Source organism: Chiloscyllium punctatum, chromosome 40 (assembly GCF_047496795.1).
Source record: "Chiloscyllium punctatum isolate Juve2018m chromosome 40, sChiPun1.3, whole genome shotgun sequence".
NCBI classification, from domain to species: Eukaryota; Metazoa; Chordata; class Chondrichthyes; order Orectolobiformes; family Hemiscylliidae; genus Chiloscyllium; species Chiloscyllium punctatum.
The window spans coordinates 48,898,955-48,923,164 of NC_092778.1; the positions used below are offsets into that span (position 1 = coordinate 48,898,955).

Sequence of the window (24,210 nt, forward strand, 5' to 3'; positions counted from 1 at the left end):
GGAGAGTCAGGAAATGAGATATTTTCAGCAGAGTTCCAAGCCTCTGTCCTGATCTTCCAGCGACAGTATGTATATGGCTGACTGTATCTGGCCTCCAGAATGTTGATCGGGGAGGCTTTGGCAATAGTAATGCCCTTGAACATCAAGCGGCAATGGTAAGATTCCCTCCTATTGGAGGAAAACTTTGAAATAGTTTTGAAAATATTCCTTCCATATGGCATAACACAGTCTTGATGAAAATTTGATTGCATCCTAGAGTCCCCTGATGGCCTCCAATTGAAGGACTTCTTAAGAGGCGACAAAGGGCAAAGAAACAATTTTCAATTTGTTAATTACCAAACCTGAACAGTCTGTAAACTGTTAGTGCACAACTAACAGGCTCAATGTGGGTATTTGCATTTGACAATCTTATCATGGGGTTGTTCTCATCTGGGAAGCTACCTAGGTGTTGACCCTGAATTAAAAACCAAGCCCTAAATACAAAGTGTCAATAGGTAAAAGGAAATACAGTTTGTTCATTCTGATTATTAGTTAACCATGTTAACCATGTCAACCACATGTACCTGTAGCTCATTAACAATGCAACAGAAATATAAACTTCATGGAGAGTTATATATTTTAATATTTTGATAATATAAAGTTTGTCGCTACTACAGAACTTAGACTGCACTTAAACAGCTGTGTATGGCTTTATATGTGAGAATAGAGTTTAAGAAAGCATTTTTCACACATAATGAAAAACTGCCAGTACAAAGGATAATCAAATAGTATTGCGTTGTTGGGAAAAAGATCATGAAATAATTTTAATTAGGTCAGCTGGATGAAATCAATGCAAGGCATTGGTGAACACTTGTATTTTTTTCAAGTGGCATTAAATCAAACATGATACATATCTAAAAGGAGATTTCCGTGATTGAACTGTACGGTTAGGGGATGGCAGCCTCGATCACACTCAAAATTTCACTTGCAATGCTTTCTATTTTGACAGAGTAGGGATGTGACAAGGGACCTGATTTACAGTTGCCTTTTACATATACCAATTCAATTTAGTACAGTATAAGAGTAGTCAATGAACACTGCAGAAAGCACTTCCAACAGTTCAGTTACTTAATTCATATAGGTAAGTCTGGTCTAAAACTAGGGTCATTTTGGTCACATTAACACATTATGGAAATTGGAAGACAATACAATTGGACTCAAATAATAACCAAATAAGCTGCCTTGACTCTTATGAGATTTGCCAAAACATATGGAACCATGAACAGTGAAAGAATTACAAAGCTCAAAACATGAGCAGAAAATTGGTGGTGGGGTAGGGTGATAGTTGAGAACAGAATCTTTAGTCCAACTCGGCCACGCCGACCAGATCTCTTAAATTAATCTGTCCCATTTCTCTCTAAATCCTTCCTATTCATATACACATCTAGATGCCTTTTAAATGCTGTAATTGTACCAGCCTCTACCACTTCCTCTGACAGTAAACAGGTGAGTAACGAGCACTAGCTTTTTGTTTTACACAACTATTGTAGCAAACATTAGGTACGGTTGTAGTAGATTAATTTTAGGTACAATTTACAGGACTTCTACAAATATGTTATGCAAATCATTTAGAATATCACAATGAACAATAAAATAAAGTTGCAATTTTCAAAATGAATCCTTTCAATACATAAATACAACATTTTTACCCATCATATAATCAATAAATTGTCATATCGTCTTCGTGATTATATGTTCTATAAGTCAACCTTGCTTCACAATTATAAATACCTTGTATTTAATCAGCAACTCCAACATAACAAAACACTCCAAAGGAGTAAAACAAAGCAATGTATGAAACCCCAAACAAAAAGGAGATATTACATTTGTTGACAAATATATATTTTGAAAGAAGAAAGGGAGACAGAAATGTGCAGGGAGGAATTTCCAAGGCCCCAGACAACTTGAGGCACAGTCAACTGTGATGAAGCTGGGGATTGGGAAAGCACATGAAGTCAGAATTAGAGGAACACAGATAACTTAGATGGTCAGGGGATTGGAGGAAATTAGAGAGATAGGGAGGAATGAGATCGAATCAGGAGGGTGGTGTGTTAGCTGAAGACAAGGGCCAACAGGGTGGCTCAATGGTTAGCTCTGCTGCCTCACAGTACCAGGACATAGTCACCCGAGGCCGGAATTGAACCTGTCCACGTGGATTTTGCACATTCTCCCCATGTCTGCATGGGTTTCCTCTGGGGGGTCCAGTTTCCTCCCATTGTCCAAAGAAGTGCAGGTTAGGTAGATTGGCCATGCTAAAATTGCCCATTGTGTCCAGGGATGTGCAGGATTGGCGATTTAACCATGGGAAATGCGGGGTTACAGAGATAGGGCAGGGGTTGGGACTGGGTTGAATGCCCTTCAGAGAGTTGGTGTGATTTTGATGGGCCGAATGGCCCAGCTTCCACACTGCAGAGATTCTATGATTCTACGACAAGAATGAGAATTCTGAAATCAGGTCATGGCTTGTCAGGGAACAAAAATAGATCAGCAAGCAGTGGGATGCAAGAGGAATGGGCACTTTAAATCAGCATTAAAGTTTCATTGACATCAAGCTCACAGAGTACAACATGGGAAACAAGTCAGGGGTGCATTGGAATTGTTAAGCCTATTGGTAAAGGGTTCTAGCAAATAAGCCAAGACAAGAATAAAGTTGAACAAAGTCATGGAAGTTGGAATAACCACAAGGTGATACTGTGGTTTGGAATAAAAAGCCTTATTCTCAGGCTGTTGCCAGAGAGAGAATTGTTTGGGAATCAAATTTGGAGCAGGATCCACAAACTGTGGCTTTAGTCTCAGACAATATTTAGTTGAGGAAATTTATGGCAATACAGCAGTGGATGTCAGATATGTAGTTTGACAGTCTAGCAAGTGAAGGTGTCGAGATTGGTGGCGAGGGTGAGTTGGATGTTATCAGACTATGTGTGAACTTATACCTTGCCTTTGGATGATTTTACCAAAGTGGTAGCATGTAAAGGAGAAACAAGAGATGGCCAAGGATCGATCAAGGGGAAAATGCAGGAAATGGTGCAGGAGCAGGAAGAGAAACCATTGCAAATGAGAAGAATAGGACCACGTGAGAGCAGCACCACCAAACTGGTCAACAAAGGAGAGGAGTTGGAGGAGAATGTGTGGTCAGCCATGCCAGAGGTGTAGATATGTTGAGAAGTACAAGAACAGAATGTTTACCTTAAATCACAATTGTGTAGGAATTTGGTTCTTCTTTTTAAAAAAAAGAAATTAATTTATTCGGAAAGCAATTGTACAATTTCTTCGAACTCTCATACAGTACAAGCACTTGAGTAAACATGTTTTGAATCATAAACTGATCAAAATATCTGGCTGGAATATTTCATAAGTAAGTCTAAAGTTCACTCCTAAGATACCAGGACCAGAATGTATCACTACTTTCCGAGTTATACTGTACTCCAGGACTGTAGAGTAGCTAAAAGTGAAACAGAGCACACTACAACAGCTGAAGCCAAATGCTCACTGCATTTAGAAAACAATAATACAATGCAACTTAAACAAAAAGTTTCAATGTCATCATCATTTTAACACTATGCTAACTAGTTTTAGTACGTAATTATCCCAATGTTAGGAAGAAATTTATGACGCTTAGAATAATGTCGTTGAATCATTAAAACCAAATTGAAAGTGATTTATCAATAGATGGAAGCAATGAATACCAAATTTCCGAAATGGATTTTCTATTGTTTCAACCCTAACCCCAATTATGAAAAAAAAATGTTTAAACCAATATACCACTTAATTGCTCTGAAAAACTATTTCTCAAATATTGATGCTTGTATGCAAATATTTTAAAATAAATTTTGCATCTGGTACTAATTAATCACAGACAGTAACTTAAGAGTGACACAAATTTTGACAGTTTCAAATTCTGTTTCAATAAAGAGAAACGAGAAAATCATACACTGACCTGAAACATTAAACTGACAAGCTGCTCCAGCTGTCCTCTGAATAATCTCAGCAGTTACTAAGAAATTAATAATCTTCGAATATCTTTCACCAAGTTCAATTAAGCTCATTGCTTCAGAGTTGACTTTGATTTAGGGCACATAGAGCACCTGAGCGGATCTTACACTAATCCAAAATGCAGCTAAACATCGCAAGGCATGCAGTTTGCCTTAGAGAACATAGCAGTTTGGGCAGCACTACAAAAGATATATGTTCTCTTGACTGTCTTCCTAAAAAAAAATCAAAATGCCTTGCACTCTGAATTAGAATATAAGATACATCTTCATCAAGCAGCATGTACATTTTATAAATTAAAATTTACACTACAAAATAGCTTCAATCTCAAAATTTGTTACGATTTCAACCGCAATATGGTCAAAAATGTGCAGATGTTAAATATTGGATACGGGATCTAATGATATAATCAACAATTCAGCTACATGAAACAATACATCTGTCAGGCTTTCTTATTTGCCATTACATCTTGGTACATAGCATTGATGTCTGAATGGCAATGACAATTCTTCACTCAGATTTCAAATATATCATGTGATATTTCCACAGGCTTGGAACTGAATAGATACATTCCACATCTGTTTGGCTTGGGAAGGTTTAAATTTGTGTTGATACAGTGTGAATAAATGGTGCAGTGAGAAACAAGCATTTTGAAACGTCTGATATTTTAATAACTCAATCTATTAGCTTCAGTAATTTAACTCCTGGCAAGCATATTTTATTGTTACAATGATGAAACCAAAAGAAAGATTTAATAGCAAAAGCATCACCATTTATTATCCCAAGTTACATCCTTAAATGATGAAAAGTAAAGTGTGACTTACATAATACAGCAATGATCTTTAAGCCAGTATGAAAGAAGCTAACAAAGATCCCTTTTTTCAGCAAAGTATATTGAATTGTCAATGTTGAAAACTGCAAGAGTCAAGGTTTCTCTTGTAAGAAGGGTTTTCTTAAGGTAAAGAACATAATTAGTTGGAAAAAAAGATTGTGATATTCACTTTGTGGTGTTATTAATATTAGAATTACTTATTTTGTAAATGTACTTTGTTGTGTTTGAATACATTTGCAAATTTCATTTTAAAAAGGTGTTGGAATTGTTTTTAACAGCAGTTAGTAAAATAAATCCCAAAATAACATCCTGTGCTAATTACAACATGAAGGCTGGCTTAATCATAGAGTCATATAGCACGGAAACAGACCCTTTGGTCTGACCAATCTATGCTGAACATAATCCCAAACTAAACTAGCCCCACCTGCCTGCTCCTGGCCCATAACGCTCAAAGGTCAGAACTAACTTGTTAGCATTGGCTCAGGAGTAGTATTCTCACCTCATAGTCAGAAGATTGTTATTCAAGCCCTATTTTTTTTGGATCTCAGCACAGAATTTAGTTTGATATTTCACTGTATTACTGAGGCTGGATGACATGGTTGGCAATGCCATTGTTGTGATAGGATGTTAAATACCCTGTTTGCCCTCAGGTGGGCTTAAAAGGTATCATGGCACTATGGTACAATTACAGCATTTAAAACACATCTGGACAGGCATTTAAATAGGAAGGGCTTACAGAGATAGAGGCCAAATGGGTCCAGATTTACACAGGATATCTGGTCGGCATGGATGAGTTGGACTGAAGGGTCTGTTTCCATTTTGTATATCTCTACGGCTCTATTCAAAGGAAAATAGATTTATCCTTGCTTTCTGGTCAAGAGTCATCTCTCAAGCAACAACTGAAATAAATAATCTTGCCATTTATTTAATTGGGGTCCTTGCTGCCCACAAATTGTCTGTCTGGTTTCCTAGAATGATTTTTAAGAAGTATTTTCTTAGCTATAAAAGGCTTCCAGACATCCTTATTCAATTGGCACAGCTGTAATTAGTTTCTTTTGGCAACATTCTGCATTCACTCAATGCTATTTCAAATAGCATACTCTTCTGGAGACCCTTGAACAAATGCTAACACAGCTTACTTACATCTGAAGACAAGTACCTTAAACTCCTCTTCCCCTAGCCTTCTGTTTATGGAGCTTTTATTTTACTGAATGAAGCCTCTCAGGACTTCTTTTCCTTTGCCCAGACATTTTGGAAACTGCTAAGCTGCACTATGTTACAAGCTTACCTGGCTGAAAATCAGCTTCTCTCTCTCAAAGAAACCTGTACATTCACCTGACCTTGTGGATGTTTCTATCTTCTGTACGATGCCAGACTCTTGTCAATAGGAAACAGCAGTTTTTCTTACTCATGCACTGAATGAATCACTCTAGGGTTTTAAAGACCCAATTTAAATGCATGTAAACAAAACTGTGTAAGACCACCATATATAAGAGGAAAATTAGGCCATTTGAATTTGGCTGACATATTTCTTAACCCCATTCTCCTGCTTTCTTACCATAACCCTTGATCCCCTTACCGAGGAAGAACCTATCATATCAGAAATATGCAAAATCATATAAAGGAGTCAAAGCTTTCCATCATTATTTATCAGGCATGGGGTGCAAGAAACAGACTAGAAAAAAGGGGTACCAATTTATAGAAGCATGTAAAGATAGCTATAAATTATGTCATCATTGACATGAGATAATCAGTACTCAGACCGGACAAATAGATCCTGAATGCTTGGACTGTTCCAAAGATAATACAGCACAATCTCCACAATCCCTCTTTTTACCATGAAGCAAATTATTTTGCCTATATAAAATAGAGCTTTCTATTAATATATGGAGCTTCTAGGATCATCATACTGTAAGGCGAAAGGGAGGACTGCAGACGCTAGAGATCAGAGTCAAGGTTAGAGTGGTGCTGGAAAAGCACAGCAGGTCAGGCAGCATCCAAGGAGCAGGAAAATCGATGTTTCAGGCAAAAGCCCTTCATCAGGATTCCTAATGAAGGGTTTTTGCCCGAAATGCCGATTTTCCTGCTCCTCAGGTGCTGCCTGACCTGCTGTGCTTTTCCAGCACCACTCTAATCTTGACTCATCATATGATAAGCCCAAATGATAATCTTAAATTGGTTTCAAGTGAACTTTTTCGCACCTTCTGAATAATACTGAATAATAACCAATAGCTGAATTATATCTAATGATGGATATTCTGTTCTGAGCCTTGCAAGTACTCCAACAGATTTACAGCCTGCATAGCTGGCATCACATTGGCACAAACTCATATCACATTAGCCACTTGGATTGTAGTCAAAACATCTTTTTAGCATGTCAGTGGAGCAAACACTCTGGGGTTTCATTGCAAAATAGTGGCAACATACAGCTATTGATCTATTTGAGGCACCTTCCCTTTCCAGGGTAATCTGAGAAAGACATGGCACCATACAGGACCGAAAATGGTGGCCAAAGACACTTTCATCAATTTTGCAAAATACAGCAAGTGATGATTTGATTACAATAACCATTATCATATGAGGGAGTGAGGGGAAGAATGACAAAGGTTACTCTTTTGATTTTACTAAGTTTTCTTTCTTCAATTCCTGGAATTGATTCTTCCTGTGCTACAAGAAGGTAGTCAATTGCTGAGTACCTGTTAAATGATGAAGGCATATTCTATTCTTATATAGTGCAACAAACCATGGCAAGATGAATAAAACATATATTCATATAATTTTTTAATAAGTGAATAAAGTAATTAAGCAGTTAATTTCAAAACATTAAGGGCGGCAGGATGGGTGATCTGAAGGGACTGCAGGATGGTTGAGCTGACAAATGCACCGTGATACAAGAAGCCATTCAAATGTGTGGATGTTGGTAACGGCAATTGACTTAGTGCAATGCCACTAAGGACAATGGATCTGCTCAGTGCTGGTGAGCAACCTGCAATAGGAGGGTAGAATCCTGGCACCATGGTCCATGTGGGTACCAATGACAAAGAATGAGGTTCTTCATGACTACTGTGAGTTGCGAAATTAAGAGACAGAAACTCAAAAATCATGAGAACTGGATTATTATATGAGCCACATGCAAATTGCCATAGGGCAAATCAGATTAGAAATATGAATGTGTGGCTCAAAAGCTAGTATGGAGGATGGCATCAAACAACATTCAGCTGTTTGTGACAGGGGAAAAAAAATACAGATCATTCTCAACCAGTTGCAAAACTCAAAACAGTGTCCAACATTAGATGGAATTCTGTGATGGAACAACATTTGCTGAATAATCCTGAGTAAATCTAACTTTGACGGTGGGGAAGTTGTTTGAAAGAATTCTAAGGGACAGAATATATCTATACTTGGACAGACAGGTATGAATTTGGTATAACCAGCATGGATTGATTAAATGAAGATTGTATTTGACAAGTTTGATTAAAGCTTTTGAACAGGTAACCAACAGCTTTGAAGAGGATAATGCATTTGACGTGCTCACCATGGATTTTAGCAGGGCTTTTGATAAGATTCCTTTTGACAGACTGGCCAAAAAAGTAACAGCCCATGGGATCCAAGTTGAAGTGACATAATTGAATACAAAATTGGCTGAAAGGCAGGATTGGGGTGGCGGGGGGGGGGGGTGGGGGGGTGGGGGGGGAGAAGAGTTCAGATCAGAGTGGCTGGAAAAGCACAACAGGTCAGGCAGCATCCGAGGAGCAGGAAAATCAATGATGTCGAAAGGCAGGATGCACAAGGTGATGGTAGAAGGACTATTGTGACTAGAATCAGTTTCCAGTGGCATTCTACAGGACTTGGTGCTGATGTCCTTGCTATTTGCAGTGTACATCATCAATTTTAATGTAAGGAGTATGATCAAGAAGTTTGTAAATGGCATGAAAATTAGTAGGGTGGTATAAGCTGTAGAGGACAGTCAGAAACTGCAGGAAGATATCAATGGACTGGTCAGTTGGGCACAGCAGGGGCAAATGGAATTCAACCCTGAAAAGTGAGGTAATGAACTTGCAGAGGGCTAACGAGGAAAGGGATTACATTAACAGTAGGACCCTGGAAAGATCATAGTGACCTTAGTGTGCACAGCCACAGGTTTCTGAAGCAGCAGGTCCGGTAGATATGATACTAAGGAGGCACATGGGATTTTTATCCTTATTAGCCAAGGTACAGAATACAAGAGTAGAGAGATTATGTTGGAAATGTATAAAACATTGGTTATGCAACAGCTGGAGTAATGCTTGCAGTTCAAGTCATCTCCTTATATAAAGGATGTTATTGCCACAGGAAACAGTGCAGAGGATAAGGTCTTGGCTGGAGAGTCTGAGATAGAATACAAGACAGATAGGCTGGGGTTATTTTCTATTGAGCAGTAAATTTTGACAGGAGTCCTGATAGAGGTGTATAAGACTGAGGGGCATGGATAGGGTCGATAGGAAAACACTTTTTTCCCCCCATTAAATGAGTCAATAAGCAGGAGGCAGAGATTTAAACTAGAAGATTAAGCGGAGAGTGGAGGAGGATATTTTTCACACAGTGGGAGCCTGGAAAGAGTGGTTGAGTCAGAAACTCTCTTAACATTTAAACAGTAGTTAGATATAAGTTATGGGTCAAGATCTGGACAACAAGATTAGTGCAGTCAGTGTAGTTTTTATTGACCAGCACAGACAAGGTTGGTTATCTTCCTGCTGTGCTGTAAACATCTACAGGTCTACAAGTGTGTTAAGAATTATAACAAGGTCTATGAATGTGCATCTGCAGTCCTCACTTTCTCCCTCTGTAAATGTTAAGAATTACTACACCAATTTAAGATTGCTAGTCAGGCATGCACTGTGACTTTTGCTGGAAGCTACATTTATAATACAATCCAATACAATACAGTACTGCACAGGAACAGGCCCTTCAGCCCACCAAGCCTGTGTCAATCCCTAATCCTTAGGTCAGCTACTTATTGTCCATATACCTTTTCTATTCCTCTGTTCACCTCCTATTCATGTGTCTGTCAAGATACCAGTCAAACACAGGTAACATGCCTGCTTCAACCAACTCCACTGGCAGCACTTTCCAGGCACCAACCATTTTCTGTGTGAACACTTTTCCCTGCACTTCTCCCTTAAACTTCCCCCCTCAACTTGAACTTCTTGTAGTTGACCTTTCCACCCTGGGAAAAAAGCTGATAATCCACCTTATGTTTACCTCGCATAGTTTTGTTGACCTTTATCAGGTCGCCCCTCAGCCTCCGTCATTCCAGTGAAAACAATCAGAGTTTATCTAACCTCTCCTTATAGCTAATTCCCTCCATACCACACAACATGCTGGTAAAACATCTACGTCCTTCTGGTAATGTCGTGACCAGAACTACACGTAATATTCCAAATGTGGCCTAAAGTTTTACACAACTATAACATTTAATATCTTAGCCAATGACAACAATCGTGCTGTATGCTTTCTTGACCACCTTATCCACTTGTGTTACTTTCAGGGCTCTGTGAACTTGCATGCCCAGATCCCTTTGTATGTCAATGCTCCTGAGGGTTCAGCCATTTATATAATAAATTCATACCTGAATTTGATCTTCCAAAATGCATCATCGCGTATTTGTCAGAATTAAACTCCGCCATCTCTCTGTCCAAATCTACAATCTGTCTCTACCCCACTGTACCTTTGACAATCCTCCTCACTATCTGCAATTCCACCAATTTTGGTGTCATCCATAAACTTATGAATCAAATCACCTACACTTTCTTCCAGATCATTTGTATCTATTACATACAAAAAGGATCTCGACACCAAAACCTGTGGAACACTAATAATTACTGATCTCCATTCTGAAAATCACCCTTCCATTGCTACTCTCTGCCTTCTACAATCAACCTGCTTTGTATTCATCTAGCCAGCTCAACCCGGAGCCCATGAGACTCTACCTTTTGAGCCAGTCTGCCATGAGGTACCTTATCAAATGCCTTACTAAAGTCCTTATAGACAACATCCATTGTCCTTCCCTCATCAATCATTCTTGTCACCTCAAATACTCAATCACTGGTGAGAAATGATCTTCCCTGTGCAAATCCATGCTGCTTACCACTAATAAGTCCATCCACTTCCAAATGTGAACAAATTCCTGTCTCTCAGTACCTTCTCCAACAGTTTCTCCACCACTGATGTCAGGCTCACCAGCCTGTTATTACCTGATTATCTCAGTTTCTTTTCTTAAACATAGGAACAACATTGGTCTCAGGAAATTTAAGATATCTACTGAGGCCTCAATAATTTCTTACCTGACCTCCCACAGTATCCTGACATGAATCCCATCTGGCCCTGGGGACTTGTCTACCTTAATGCATTTCAAGATACCCAAACACTTCCTCTTCCATTACACTGACCCACCCAAGAGCATTCACACACCTTTCCCTAACCCCAACATCCCTCATGTCTCTCTTTACTGATGTAAAGTACTCATTAAGGATCTCACCTATTTCCCCTTGTTCCACACATAACCTCCCTCCTTTATCGTTGAATGGGCCTAATCTTTCTCTAACTACTCTCTTGCTCCTAATATATGTATAAAATGCCTTGGGATTGTCCTTACGCTGCTTTCCAAGGGCACTTCATAGCCACTTTTAGCCCACCCTGTTTGAGCTCCTTCCTACTTGCTGTATATTCTTCAAGGACTTTGTTTGTTTATAGTTGCCTGGACCTTATGTATCCTTCCTTTTGTTTTGTGATAAGCTGATAATTTCCTGTCATCCAAGGATTCAGAGTCTTGCCATTCCTATCCTTCATTTTCAAAGAAGCATGTCTGTCCTGCACGCTAATCAACTGACCTTTAAAAGACTCCCACATGTCAAATATGGACTTACCCTCAAACAGCTGCTCCCAATCCATATTCTCCAATTCTTGTCCAAGCAGTTATAGTTGAGCTTCCCTCAATTTAACAACTTCATCCAAGGTTCACTCTTGGTCTTACCCATAAGTATCTGAAAATTAGTGAATTATGGTCACTATTCCCAAAATGCTCCCCCATGAAAACTTTGATCACCTGGTGGAGCTCATTTCCCAATACCAGGTCCAGTATGGCCCTCTCTCTGGTTGGACTATCTACATACTATTTCAAAAAACCCTCCTGGACACACTTAAATTGCTTGCCATCAAAACCTCAGGCACTAGGAGTCCCAGTGAATATGGCTTAAATTAAAATCACTCACCACCCTTCAGAATTTGGCTACATATCGCTTCCTCTGAAGTCCAGTGTGTCACAAAGTTAGTCTTTTTTTTTCCTAAAAGCTGTTCCTTGGCTCAAGGATGCTCTATCCTTGATTTTTCTCAGAGGGGTAATAAACCGGGCCGGGCTCCGATCAGCGTGGTTTGGTACTAAGATGAAAAGCATTTTGAGAGGCCTTTTGCTTATATGTAAACAGATGAGACTTCAGGCCAAAGTGGTCATGTTTTAGAAGTGACCTGTATAACAAAAAGGAGTGGTCAGCTCTCTAGCAGAGCAATTTAATTCTGTACTGAGTTGGTTGGAAGTTTAACAGGGAGCTGTATGGAAATACTCTCTCTCTTCTTTTTCTGTCCTTCAACTTCATCCTGTAAGCATATGTTGCATTTATACTGGTTTTTAAAGGGAGTTTGCTTATTGAGACCATTGTGTATAATCAGAACAGCATAATTAAGTCTAGTTGGATAGGTTGAGTTCTGTAGGGGTTGAGTTATGTAGGCGTTCTTTATTCTGTTCTTAGTGTTTCATTGTGTAATTTTTTGAATAATTTTTTGTTTGTTTTAAAACCGAGTACTCAACCTAGCTAACTTAATCTGGATAAGTTTCACTGTACACTTACTGAAACAAATTGCAAAGTTATGGTCTGAGCTGACTGCTTAAAATTGTTTTGAGTGGTCTGGCTTAGTCTATAACAACTGGCAACTGAGAGATCGATAGTACAATCCCAGCATTGTGACTGCATCCTTCCTATTCCTAAGCTCTACCCATAATGCCTTGCTGTAAGATCCCTCCAGAGTGTCCTACCTTAACACAACTGTGATATGCTCCCTAACCAGAAATACAACTCATCCACTTCTTTTGCTTCCTCCTCCGTCTCATCTAAAACACAGAAATCCTGGAACGCTAAGCTGCCAATCCTGCTCCTCTTTCAACTATTTCTCTGTGATAGCAATAATATCATAATTGCATGCATTAATTCAGACTCTAAAATCATCTGTTTTATCTGTTACATTTCCTGCATTGAAGCAAATATAGTCCAAGCCTTTAGTTTCACTGAGTTCAGCAACCTCTCCTTGACTAATTTTCCTCTTAGCTATGCTGTGTCAGTCTCAAGCTCTTCCCAATCTCTATACTTAGTGACTTACTGCTCTGGCTCCCATCTCCCTGCCACACTAGTTTAATACACAGGGCCCAATGTTTCTAGACAGAAAGACCATGTGCACACTGTGCCCATTTCAACTTAAAAGTAGACAGGTTCATCCCGCAGGCCATTGTCTTGACCAGAATCAACATGCCTAGTTTAAAAAGTTAAAAACATTTTGGCAGTTAACTGTCAGTCATCAATTAACTTGTGCATTCTCCATGGCAGCACCTCTACAAATCAGAATCCACTTGCCTACTAGGCTCTCTTCCACATACTGGCATTGTTGTAAATGTTTTGATGAGTACATGGTGAAAAACTACAATAAAATATTTCTTTCTTTAGCAATAGTTAGATTTATTCATAAAATCTGTCATTTATGTTATGCACTTAGTGAATGAATAAAGAAAACACAAAATAAAACACATACAGAAGAATGTAAGACACAAAGACTCCACTGTAATTAAAGTAAATTCAATTGTTCCATTGATCAATCATTTCTACTGGTCGAGAGGAAGTCTACCAGGATTCTCATTCCAACTGTCAGTTTGGTTCAAAGGATCTTTATTCCTGAATCAAAATTTGCGGATCTCAGTTCCAATCCATGTTTGAGCCTACTCTTTAGGCAGTGCTTAAGGAATTTTAGATTACCATAACGTGATGCTTTAGATGACACAAACTGCTAGTATCATTGGTTCACTTGGACAGAACTTATTACTGCACTCCACAGTAATCAGAAAAGGCAGTGAGTCATCACTATCAATTGAGGAGGTATGTTCAGAATTCACTCAAATCAGAAATCATTTCCATCTTAAATGTGAAGTCACAGCCTCATCAGCCGAGACATGAATAGTCAATGCTGGACTAAATTTGACTTGTAATTCTGATGCCAAAATATCCCAACCATCACATCACAATGGTTTCACAATGTATTCTGCAAAGATTCATGATTCTCTAAAAGCTGAGCCATAAGTTACCAAAATAAAATTTACATCTCAAAGAAGGGGGCATCTTGCCTTCAAATAGTGATGCTGCAAATTGAACTGAAGTAATTTCACACAGTACAAAGCAAGGCATTATTTAAATTGGTACTCAACCAGCTTACCTTTTGGCAGAGGACATATGTGTTATTATCATGATTATTCCCCCGAAGGGGTACATGCTCTGTCCTGAGATCCAAGATGAGACAAAATTGTTTTTGGAATAAACTAGTTTGGCAATTGAAACAATGAAATTTAGGCAATGAAATTTGGACCCTTTGAAAGACTGGGAGGATCTTATGGAGGAATAGGACAGAATCAGCATCGACAATAATCGTAAACAGGATTATCAGTTTGTTGTTTTGGCCAAAGACTAGCAAAACTACAAAGCCAAAAATATCCGATGGCTAGTTGCCATAGAGATGTAACAGGGAAGGAGTGGCACAATTGATCTAGCAAACAAAACTCTTGACCTGAGTGGTGCAATATATCTTAGCTAACGTATTTTTACTGCTGAAGTCCAAAGAAATGTGCATAATGAATCCTCCAAATATCCAAGCTTACAGCCAAGTGGTATACTGAGCAATGAAGGCTCCTGACCCTGAGTCTAAAGCTAAACTATTAAATTTCTGGACTACTTTCATCAAGGATGAAACACAGCACATCTAGAATTATGTTTTTATATCCTGGTCCTGGTTATTCATCTTGGGCAGACTGAGATTTCCACATTTCCACTGGGGAAAAACAACATGCAAGCAGAAGGCTAGGTTGAATCAAGAGTCTTCACCCACTTAAAGACAACACAGGTTAAAACATCTGCCATCTATCTCAGAAACTGGAGTTGAAGGAAGTATATCAAATGGCAGAGAAAATTATTTTCAGCCTTCCAACAGAGAGTAAAGGGCAAAATAGAACCATTTTGATCTTCAGTTTCAGAGCCAGTGATTACATAAGAGACACCAGGTCTCTCAAAACGAAGAAAAATGTGTTTATTAGGACCTTGTTGCAACACAAGTCACTTCTTAAATGTATGTGGAAATATGTCATCTTTTACCACAGAGCATAGCAACTGTATCTGTGAAACAAGATGCAAAGTATGGTTCTGGTGTATAATGAATACAAGACATATTTTGCCCATTATACAAACTGGTCAAATAATGGCAGCGAAGTGAACATCCTTTGCATACAGTACAAACAAGTTGAAGCTGGGTACATCTACAAAGATGACTCAAGAAACTTTCACCTGGATACACATGAAGTTTTGCAAAGCAAATCCTTTTGATAAGACCTTTTGCAGCATGTAGCTGTTTGATATATGCTTCAGGAAAAGTGCACAAGACACTAGTAGTAGCCAGGCTCCAGAGTAAACTTGGAACAGTGCTGTCGTTTCTTCTCTTGTCAATAATTCTAAAGTGCTTTTCAAGTTTTCTGTACTTACAACTGTTCTCAGAAAAAATCTTTAACATATCTTGCGGGGAAGTAAGATGTTCTACTTCAAATGGTAAATGGGGTGGAAAGGTGGGGAAACCAAGTGAATTCTGGGATGGCTTTCACTTAATAGTACTAGAGCGATCATCAAATTGATAATTGACAGCATTAAAGAATATTCCAGCATTGGAGCAGGTCATTTGGCCCGTCAAATCTCACTGTTTTTCGTTCAAGCCACAATAGAAAGAACTAGATTATTAGACTACAGGGATTATCAAAAACAAGCTTAACCTCACTTTCAACTAATATACCTCCAGCAGGGGTCACTAAACATTGATAACAGGGTCATAAATTCTAACACAGAAACAAGTCAGTCTCTTCAAATCTGCACCAGTATTTTTCTCTACATGAATATCTAATCCCATTTTGTCATTTGATTCCTATAAACCTTTTAAAAATAAAGTATGTATTCAAATTCTCTTAAAATATTTTATGCTATTTTCTCTTCAACCTGTTCACAGATGTTATGATATGCCTTTGGAACAGGTGTAACTCGAATCGGGGCTTCTGAGTCAGAGGTTACTGCTGCACTACAAGAGCTCCTCAAATTAATTTATGAAATCCGCTTTAACAATTTGAAGCTGAGAATTCTGCTCACGCATAACAGCAAATACCTTCCTTTTTTTAGTAAATCTGTCCTCATTGTTCATCATCTTGCTATTCTCACTTTTATCATCATTCATAACCTACAAGATCTACATCAGGCCACCTCTTAACCATCTCAGTTCAAATGATAAAGTCTCAATTTTACTGATCTAATTTGAAATCAACCTTGTCACCATATGAACAAAGGACTAAGAAATACATATGTTGCATTACAATATATGCATGTACACAGCAATGAAATATAATAAATTACCTCATAAGTCTTTCAATAAGTTGCTTCAATCCTAAGGTGTTAAATTTGAATAAGGGAAATAATGTAAGCATGACACAAATTGGATGAGTTGGGTTTGGGAAATACTGAGAAGTTATGGCTGTAAGCAGGTAATGGGCAGTCTTTAAATACATATTACATGGTTTACAGCAACTACAGATTCCTTCAAGTGCAAAAACTCAACAAAAAGATCAATGAACTGTGGATGATGAATGAGTTAGGGATTGTATAAAATTAAAAGGATAGGCTTATAAAAGTGACCAGAAACAGTAATGATTCTAAGGATTGGGAAGTTTCTTATGGCAAAGGAGGACAAAGAAAGCAACAAAATATGAATGCAATTGAGCAAAAACACAAAATGGACCTTAAAGACATCTTCAGGTATGTAAAAAGGAGACATCTGGAAGAAAAAAAAGACAACTGAGAGTCCACTAAAAGCAAAGTCAGGAGAAGTTGTGATGGGGAATTGAGAAATAACAGAGAAGCTAAATGATTACTTTGTGTCTGTTTTCACTGAGGGGATAAAAAGAAATCTCTCAGAATTTGAGGTCAAAGTGACAAGGGAAAATGATAATTTGAAGGAAATTAAAATTAGAAAGAAGGTTGTACTGAACAAATAAATGGAGCCAAAAGCTGGTAAGATCCTGCACTTAATAGTCAACGTCCTAGATTGTCGAAGTGGCTATAAAAATAAATTGGCAAACATTCTTTCAAAATACTATTAATTCTGGAATAATTTCTGCAGATTGGAAACTTGCAAGTGACACTCCACAATTTAAGAAAGCAAAGAAAAAAGGGAACAACAGGCACGTCAGTCTTAGATCAGTAATAGGGAAAATGCTAGAATCTATCAAAGGGTGCAATAAATGGACACGTGGAGCATAGTCAGCATGAATTTGCAAATGGAAACAAACTTGTAGGTTTTTTTGAGGATATTATTAACAAAACTTGATAAAGGGGAGTTGATGGATATAATGTATTTTGGATATAATGGATTTTCAGAGGCTTTTGATAATGACCGCCAAGAGGCTGGTTAGCAAAATTGAAGCAGATAGCATACCAAGTAATGAATTGGCATTGGCCAACAAACAAAAAACAGTAAGAATCAAAGGGTCATTCTTGCATTGCAGACTGTGATTACTGGGGTACAGCAAAGATCACTTATTTGGCTCCAGCTGTTCACACTGCATATGAATGATTTGTATGTGGGGACCAAACATAGTTTAATGACATGATACAAAGTTAAGCAGGAATATGTGTTGCAAGGAAGACATAAATCAGATAGAAGATAATGCAGAAAAAGGTGAGGTTATGCACTTGGGCAGGATGTAGAGCATTTCTTAAATGATGCAAGGGCAAAAAGTGTCAATGTGCAAAAGGACTTGGACTCTCCTTTTCAATAAGTCACCAAAGACAAATATACATGTGCAGCATGGAGTCTAATGCAATGTTAGCTTTTACTGCAAGAAGATTTGAGTGGAGGAACAGTGAAGTCTTCCTTCAATTGTACAGGATATTTTGGTGCAGTTTTGTTCTCCTTCTCTCAAGAAAGATATAACTGCTTTAGAATGATTGCAACAAAAATTCAACTTGCTCCAGAGATGATGGGACTGCCCTGTAAATAGGCTTTGGGCCACTGGGCTTATATTTTCCAGAGTTTTGAAGAATTGGAGGTGATCTCATTGAAACCAGAAAAATACTTGAAGGGAGTACAGGATAAATGTAGGTAAGATTTAAAAATGAGGAGAAAATTATTTTACTTACAAGATGATGTATCTTGGGAATTCACTATCCCAAAGAGCTGCTGAAGCTCAGTCTTTGAGTATATTTAAAGTAGAATTTGAGAAGTTTTTGATAATCAATGATGTAATTGGGCATTGGGGTAGGATGGGTAAAAGAGATGATGTGTTCAATCAGCCACAAACATATTAAATGGAAGAACAGACTTGACAGGGTGAATGGCCTACTATTCTTATGTAAACAGAGGAAGGGCTTCCTCAAATTAAAGTATCAAATTCTACCTGAAACCCTTCTGTTTAGTCAGAATGTAAACAAGACTTCAGATAAACAAGATACATTTTCTCGCTATAACAGTTTGCTTTGATACCTTTGGAATTAATAGATATTGTATTCAGAACAAATGCTTACTTCTCAACTATCATAACTGTTGAAGCAACAGTTGCACTCTTTGTGCAGCTTATTCTTAAATATTACCTCTGTGATAATGAAGAAGTCATCGCCTGGTTCACCTTGGACTACAATTTTCTCCCCATCTTCAAACTGAACAGGTTCCAGTGCATCAGCCACAGTTAAACGCTCCCATTTGTCCAAAGATTCTACAAAATGTAAATAAAACCTCGGTCTTATATCGTTAATAAATATAGCTTTCAGATAAAATTCCTACCATTCATTCATTGCAGATTTTTGCAATTTAACTGATTTAAACAGAAAGCAGGTTGTAGAATGGGGACACGATGTTGGAAAAAATGAATTATATCATGTTCAACAAAACTGACATCAAAGAGCTACTGTAACATGTTCAAATCTCTTGAATTATACATTCTCGCTTACATAATCATCCCATTTCAAAGTGCACAACTGATTGTAAAAGTATAAGCAAATTAAAAGATTACAAAAGTATATAAGCAAAAGTATACACCAGTGAAAAGGAATATTCTGTCATGTGTGTCTCATAAGAGAGGCTATCAAATTGAAAGAGAAGGGATATAAAGTGGCCAAGAGCAGTGGGAAACTATTAGATTAGGAAAGTCTTAAAAGGTCAACAGGGAGTCACAAGAAAAGCTATAAAAAAAAGTAAGATAGATTGAAAATAAACTAGCTCAAGACAGATAGCAAAAGTTTCTATAAATATATAAAAATAAAAAGAGTGGTCCTTTAGAAGATGGGAAGGGGGATTTAGCAATGGGATATGAGGAAATGGCTGAGGCATTGAACAGGTATTTTGTGTCAGTCTTCACAGTGGAAGACATGAATAATATGCCAGTAATTGACAAAGAGACGACAGTAGGTGAGGACCTGGAAACAATCATTATCACAAAACAGGTAGTCTTGGGCAAGCTAACGGAGCTAAGGATAGACAGGTTTCCTGGCCCTGATTAAGTGCAACCCAGGATACTAAAAGATGGTGGGAGAAATAGCAAATGCGCTTATAGAAATTTTCCAAAATTCACTGGACTCCTGGAACTAGCCCAGAGATTGGAAAACAGCAAATGTGACACCACTGTTTAAAAAAGGAGGTACACAAAAGTTGGGGAATTAAAGACTGGTTAGCTTAACTTCTGTAGTGGGAAAAATGCTTGAGTGTAATCAAGGAAGAAAGAGCAAGGCACCTGGATAGAAATTGTCCTGTTGGCAGACACAGCATGGGTTCATTAAGGGCAGGTTATGCTTATCTAATCTACTCAAATTCTTTGAAGACTATGAGCACAGTGGACAATGGGGACCCAGTAAATGTGGTGTATCTAGATTTCCAAAAGGTACTTGACAAGTTGCTGCACCAAAAGGCTGCTGCATAAGGTAAAGATGCAAAGTGTTAGGAGCAATGTATTAGCATGGATAGAGGATTGGTTAACTAAGCAAAGAGTGGGGATAAATGAGTGCTTTTCTGCTTGGCAGTGACTACTGATATGCCTCAGGGATCAGTGTTGGGACCGCAATTATTCACAAATTATGTAGATGATTTGGAGTTGGGGACCACATGTAGTACATCAAAGTTTGCGGATGATACTAAGATGAGTGGTGGAGCAAAGTGTCCAGTGGACTGTGAAACTTCGCAAAGGGACATAGATAGTTTAAGTGGGTGGGCAAAGACCTGGCAGATGGTGTACAATGTTAATAAATGTGAAGTCATCCATTTTAGTAGGAATAACAGTAAAAAGGACTATTACTTGAATGGTAAAAAAAATTGCAGCATGCTGCTGTGCAGAGGGACCTGGGTGTCCTTGTGCATGAATCACAGAAGGTTGGTCTACAGGTGCAACAGATAATTAAGGCGGCAAATGGAAGTTTGTCCTTCATTATGAAAGGGATTGAGTTTAAAAGCAGGGAGGTTATGTTGCAGCTGTATAGGGTGCTGGTGAAACCATGCCTTGAGTACAGCATGCAGTTTTGGTCCCCTTTTTGGAGAAAAGATGCACTGGCACTGGAGGGAGTGCAGAGGAGGTTCACTAGGTTGATTCTGGAATTGAGGGGGTTAGCTTATGAGGAGAGATTGAGTAGACTGGAATTATATTCACTGGAATTTAGAAGAATGAGGAGGGATCTTACAGAAACATATAAAATTATGAAGGGAATAGATAAGATAGAAGTAGAGAGGATGTTTCCACTGGCGGGTAAACTAGGATAAGAGGGCGTGGCCTCAAAATTAGGGGAAGCAGATTTAGGACTGAATTGAGACGGAACTTCTTCACCATGAGGTGAAATCTATGGAATTCCCTGCCAATGAAGTAGTTGAGGTTTCCTCGTTAAATTTTTTAAAGCTAAGATAGATAACTATCTGAACAGTAAGGGAATTAAGGGTTTTGGTGAGAGGGCAGGGAAGTGGAGCTGAAGCCACAAAAAGATCAGCCAAGATCTTACTGAATTGCAGAGCAGGCTTTAAGGACCACATGGCCCTTATGTATGTTCTTATAAGTAGCAGCTTGCAACATTACAGAAGCATAATGAGTTATGAAAAAAGTGCGATCTTTCTTCTGATGCACAATGAATAATCAGTGAACCAAGGGCTGGTCCAAGGGTTTTTGGCACCAGAGATGAATTAACACCCCTTCCAAACCAACAAGACCCTGATATTCGACTATATGGCTGTGACAGCCCCAATTATAGCTACTGAAAATGAAATTAACCACTAGAGATCAGTGCTCAAGTCAACCTTGTGTATGAGACGAGTTTTCTGTAACAGACATCATATTTTGCATTTACTCAGCATACAAGTTCATTTTTAGTTACGCAATGCTGTACACCCATCAACAGTAAGCTTTAAGCTTACTCTACATAAATGGATATATTATCGACCAGTATCTTGTAACTGGCTGCAAAAGCATCAATAAGGCAATAGTGTTGAAAAGATGCGGGGGACTTTCAGACATTACCGCACAACATACGAATGCACACCTGTGCCGATAATTCAAAAAGACAAGTCACTTGCATACATCGGTATCCATTAAAATCAACTTTATTTGAGAATGATGTGATTGTACAATATAGATAATTAAATTAATTCATAATTATGCCATCACCTACTTAGCACCAGAATTCCAACTCACTAGTATCACCACTGTAGCAAATTAAATATTTGAAAGCAAAGCCCATTATGAGTAATGAAAACCATTAAAAGCGAGGGAGAGGTAGATAGTGGCATCATACACAACTGAGTGAATTTCCCATCATGAAAACTGCCATGACCACTTTACTTGGGTTTTCTTTTAACAAAGAACCACCACCAGTAAAAACACCCATGTAGCCAAATGAATACTTACAAGCAAAGCCCACTGGGTTTGCTTTAAGTTTTTAAAAACTGCTCAGGTGATGAGTTCCAGTTGGGTGGACCACTGCTTGTTACCAAGAGAAGTCACACTCAACCAGCTCCACCTGGAGATTGATTAATGATTTCTCATGGGCCTTGCACAGATTATCACTTCTCTCCCTCTCCAAGTTCGAGGGTTCACCCATGCTCCTGTGACAATAGGGCTTCTTGAATAATTTTGCTCATAGCCTGATTTCTGTTGCTTTTCGGGTCTGGTACAGGGCATATAACAAGTAGGCAATCATGCCATCCTTGAAGACTGAAAAAGCCATTGCAGAAGGCTGGCCCTTAGTGGCGACCTTCCACTAAGTTTCTGTCATTTTCATTCTCCATCTCAGAGCCTGAACCCTTGTAGTCCTCAGGACTGGCCCTTGAGCTTTTAGTGGGCTGTCTCTCATGACCACAAGGTGTGCAAAGAATGCAGATGGTGGCATGTGCAGTGAAACAACTTCCTCTGTTGAGGGTTCCTGCACATAGAGGTGGTCAATGTGTTTTTTTAAGCAGTCTTCTCCCGGATTTTAACTGTGTACAATGCCGATCCCATTTCTTTTCCTTTAAGGATAACTCTGGGAATCTATGGAGAGCCACCACTAAAGTTCCTTACATGGGCCGTATCTCCCCAAAATCTGTCTAGCCTAGATCAACCGTGGCCTCTTTCCTGGGCTTCTTGTTTTAATTCAAACTTGCCAACCAAATTTGGAAAGCCAGGCTAAGCCTCGCTCAAAGATGTAAGCCCATTAATAGTTCCACCAGAGCAACTCCCCTCATCATATATGGTGTTGTCTCATAGATGAAAAGGAAACATACAAGCTTCATATCCAAAGAACTTCAGTTTGACTTCCTATGCTACTTTTGAAATCCTGGACTGCTGCTCAGCCAACCATTAGAAGAATGATGCTTGGGTGTCGTGTGGAAGTGCCTCACTCGGTTGTCTTCATAAAGGTCTTAAATTCCCCACTGGGAAACGTGCTCCTGTTACTTGTTACAAAGACATCAGGTATATATGCATACTAAAGGATTGGCAGAAAGCTTTATTCCGTTGTAGGAGATGCAAGAGATCATTGGGTGCATTTCAATTCATTTTGAATGGGCATCAATAAGGATTAAGAATGTACAGCCCATAAATGGCCTTGTGAAATCTGCATGTGCTCAACCCAGGATCTCCCTGGTCATCCTTGTGGGTGCAATGAGGCTGCTGATGAAGCCTTTCTGGCCTTCCTAGCAAGTTTGCATTGCTTGATCAGGTTTTCAATATCCATATCTATGTCTGGCTATTAAACATACTTCTTTGTAAGTATTTTCAGTGTAGACATTCCTGTGTGGCCATTGTACAATTCTCCAAAAGCTTCTACTCCCAAATAAATCTGTTGGACTATAACCTGGTGTTGTGTAATTTTTAACTTGTTCATCCCAGTCCAATACTGGCACCTCCACTTCATATAGATCACCAGTACCCATTTTAAAAGTCTGTTATAAATCAAAGTAGATTTTCTGTAGCCATTTCCTTCCCAAAAGGTTGGGAGCTGGCCCTTGCACCACCCTCTGACGAGTTGGATTGTCTGCTGCCTATGCACAACTGGGTTTACAGTGGTCCCAATAATACCTAAGGTCTGAGTGCACATGGCCAATCTAGCCTTGGTGTCTTGCAGGCTTAAAAGCAAGGTGCCCAATAATCAGGCTTTCCTGAGGGTTTGCTCCTCAAGAAAAGATAAAGCAGTACCTGTGTCAACCTCCATGTCTAAGGGGTGGCCATTTACCAGACTTTTATCTCAAATGGGGCCACTTTGAGGCAATAATATAATTTAGCTGTATCAATTCCACATACTCTGGCAGATTTATTGGCAAAGCCCTGTCTTGAGGTGGCTTCGCCCTGAGGCCTAGGTGGTACACATTTTGCCTGTTTCAGTATTCTTGTCTGGATAAAAACTCTTTGACTACAAAGTGTAGCATGGGCAATCTTGCTCCTCACTATGTTGTGGAGAATATTTCTATCCAGTTCTGAAGCCTTGTGGCTTCTGACTCCAAACACACTTCATCGGCAACAAATAGATGCT

General features: G+C 38.8%; 1 protein-coding gene across 2 annotated transcripts in view; it reads right to left on the minus strand.

The window, feature by feature from the left end:
- The window catches only part of prkar1b (protein kinase, cAMP-dependent, regulatory, type I, beta), a 202,919-nt gene that overhangs the window by 26,419 nt on the left and 152,290 nt on the right, over positions 1-24,210 (minus strand). For both annotated transcript variants that reach the window (XM_072559834.1, XM_072559835.1), the window contains exon 9: positions 18,826-18,947. In XM_072559834.1, the coding sequence (XP_072415935.1) occupies positions 18,826-18,947 (122 nt within the window). The remainder of the gene's footprint in view (positions 1-18,825; positions 18,948-24,210) is intronic.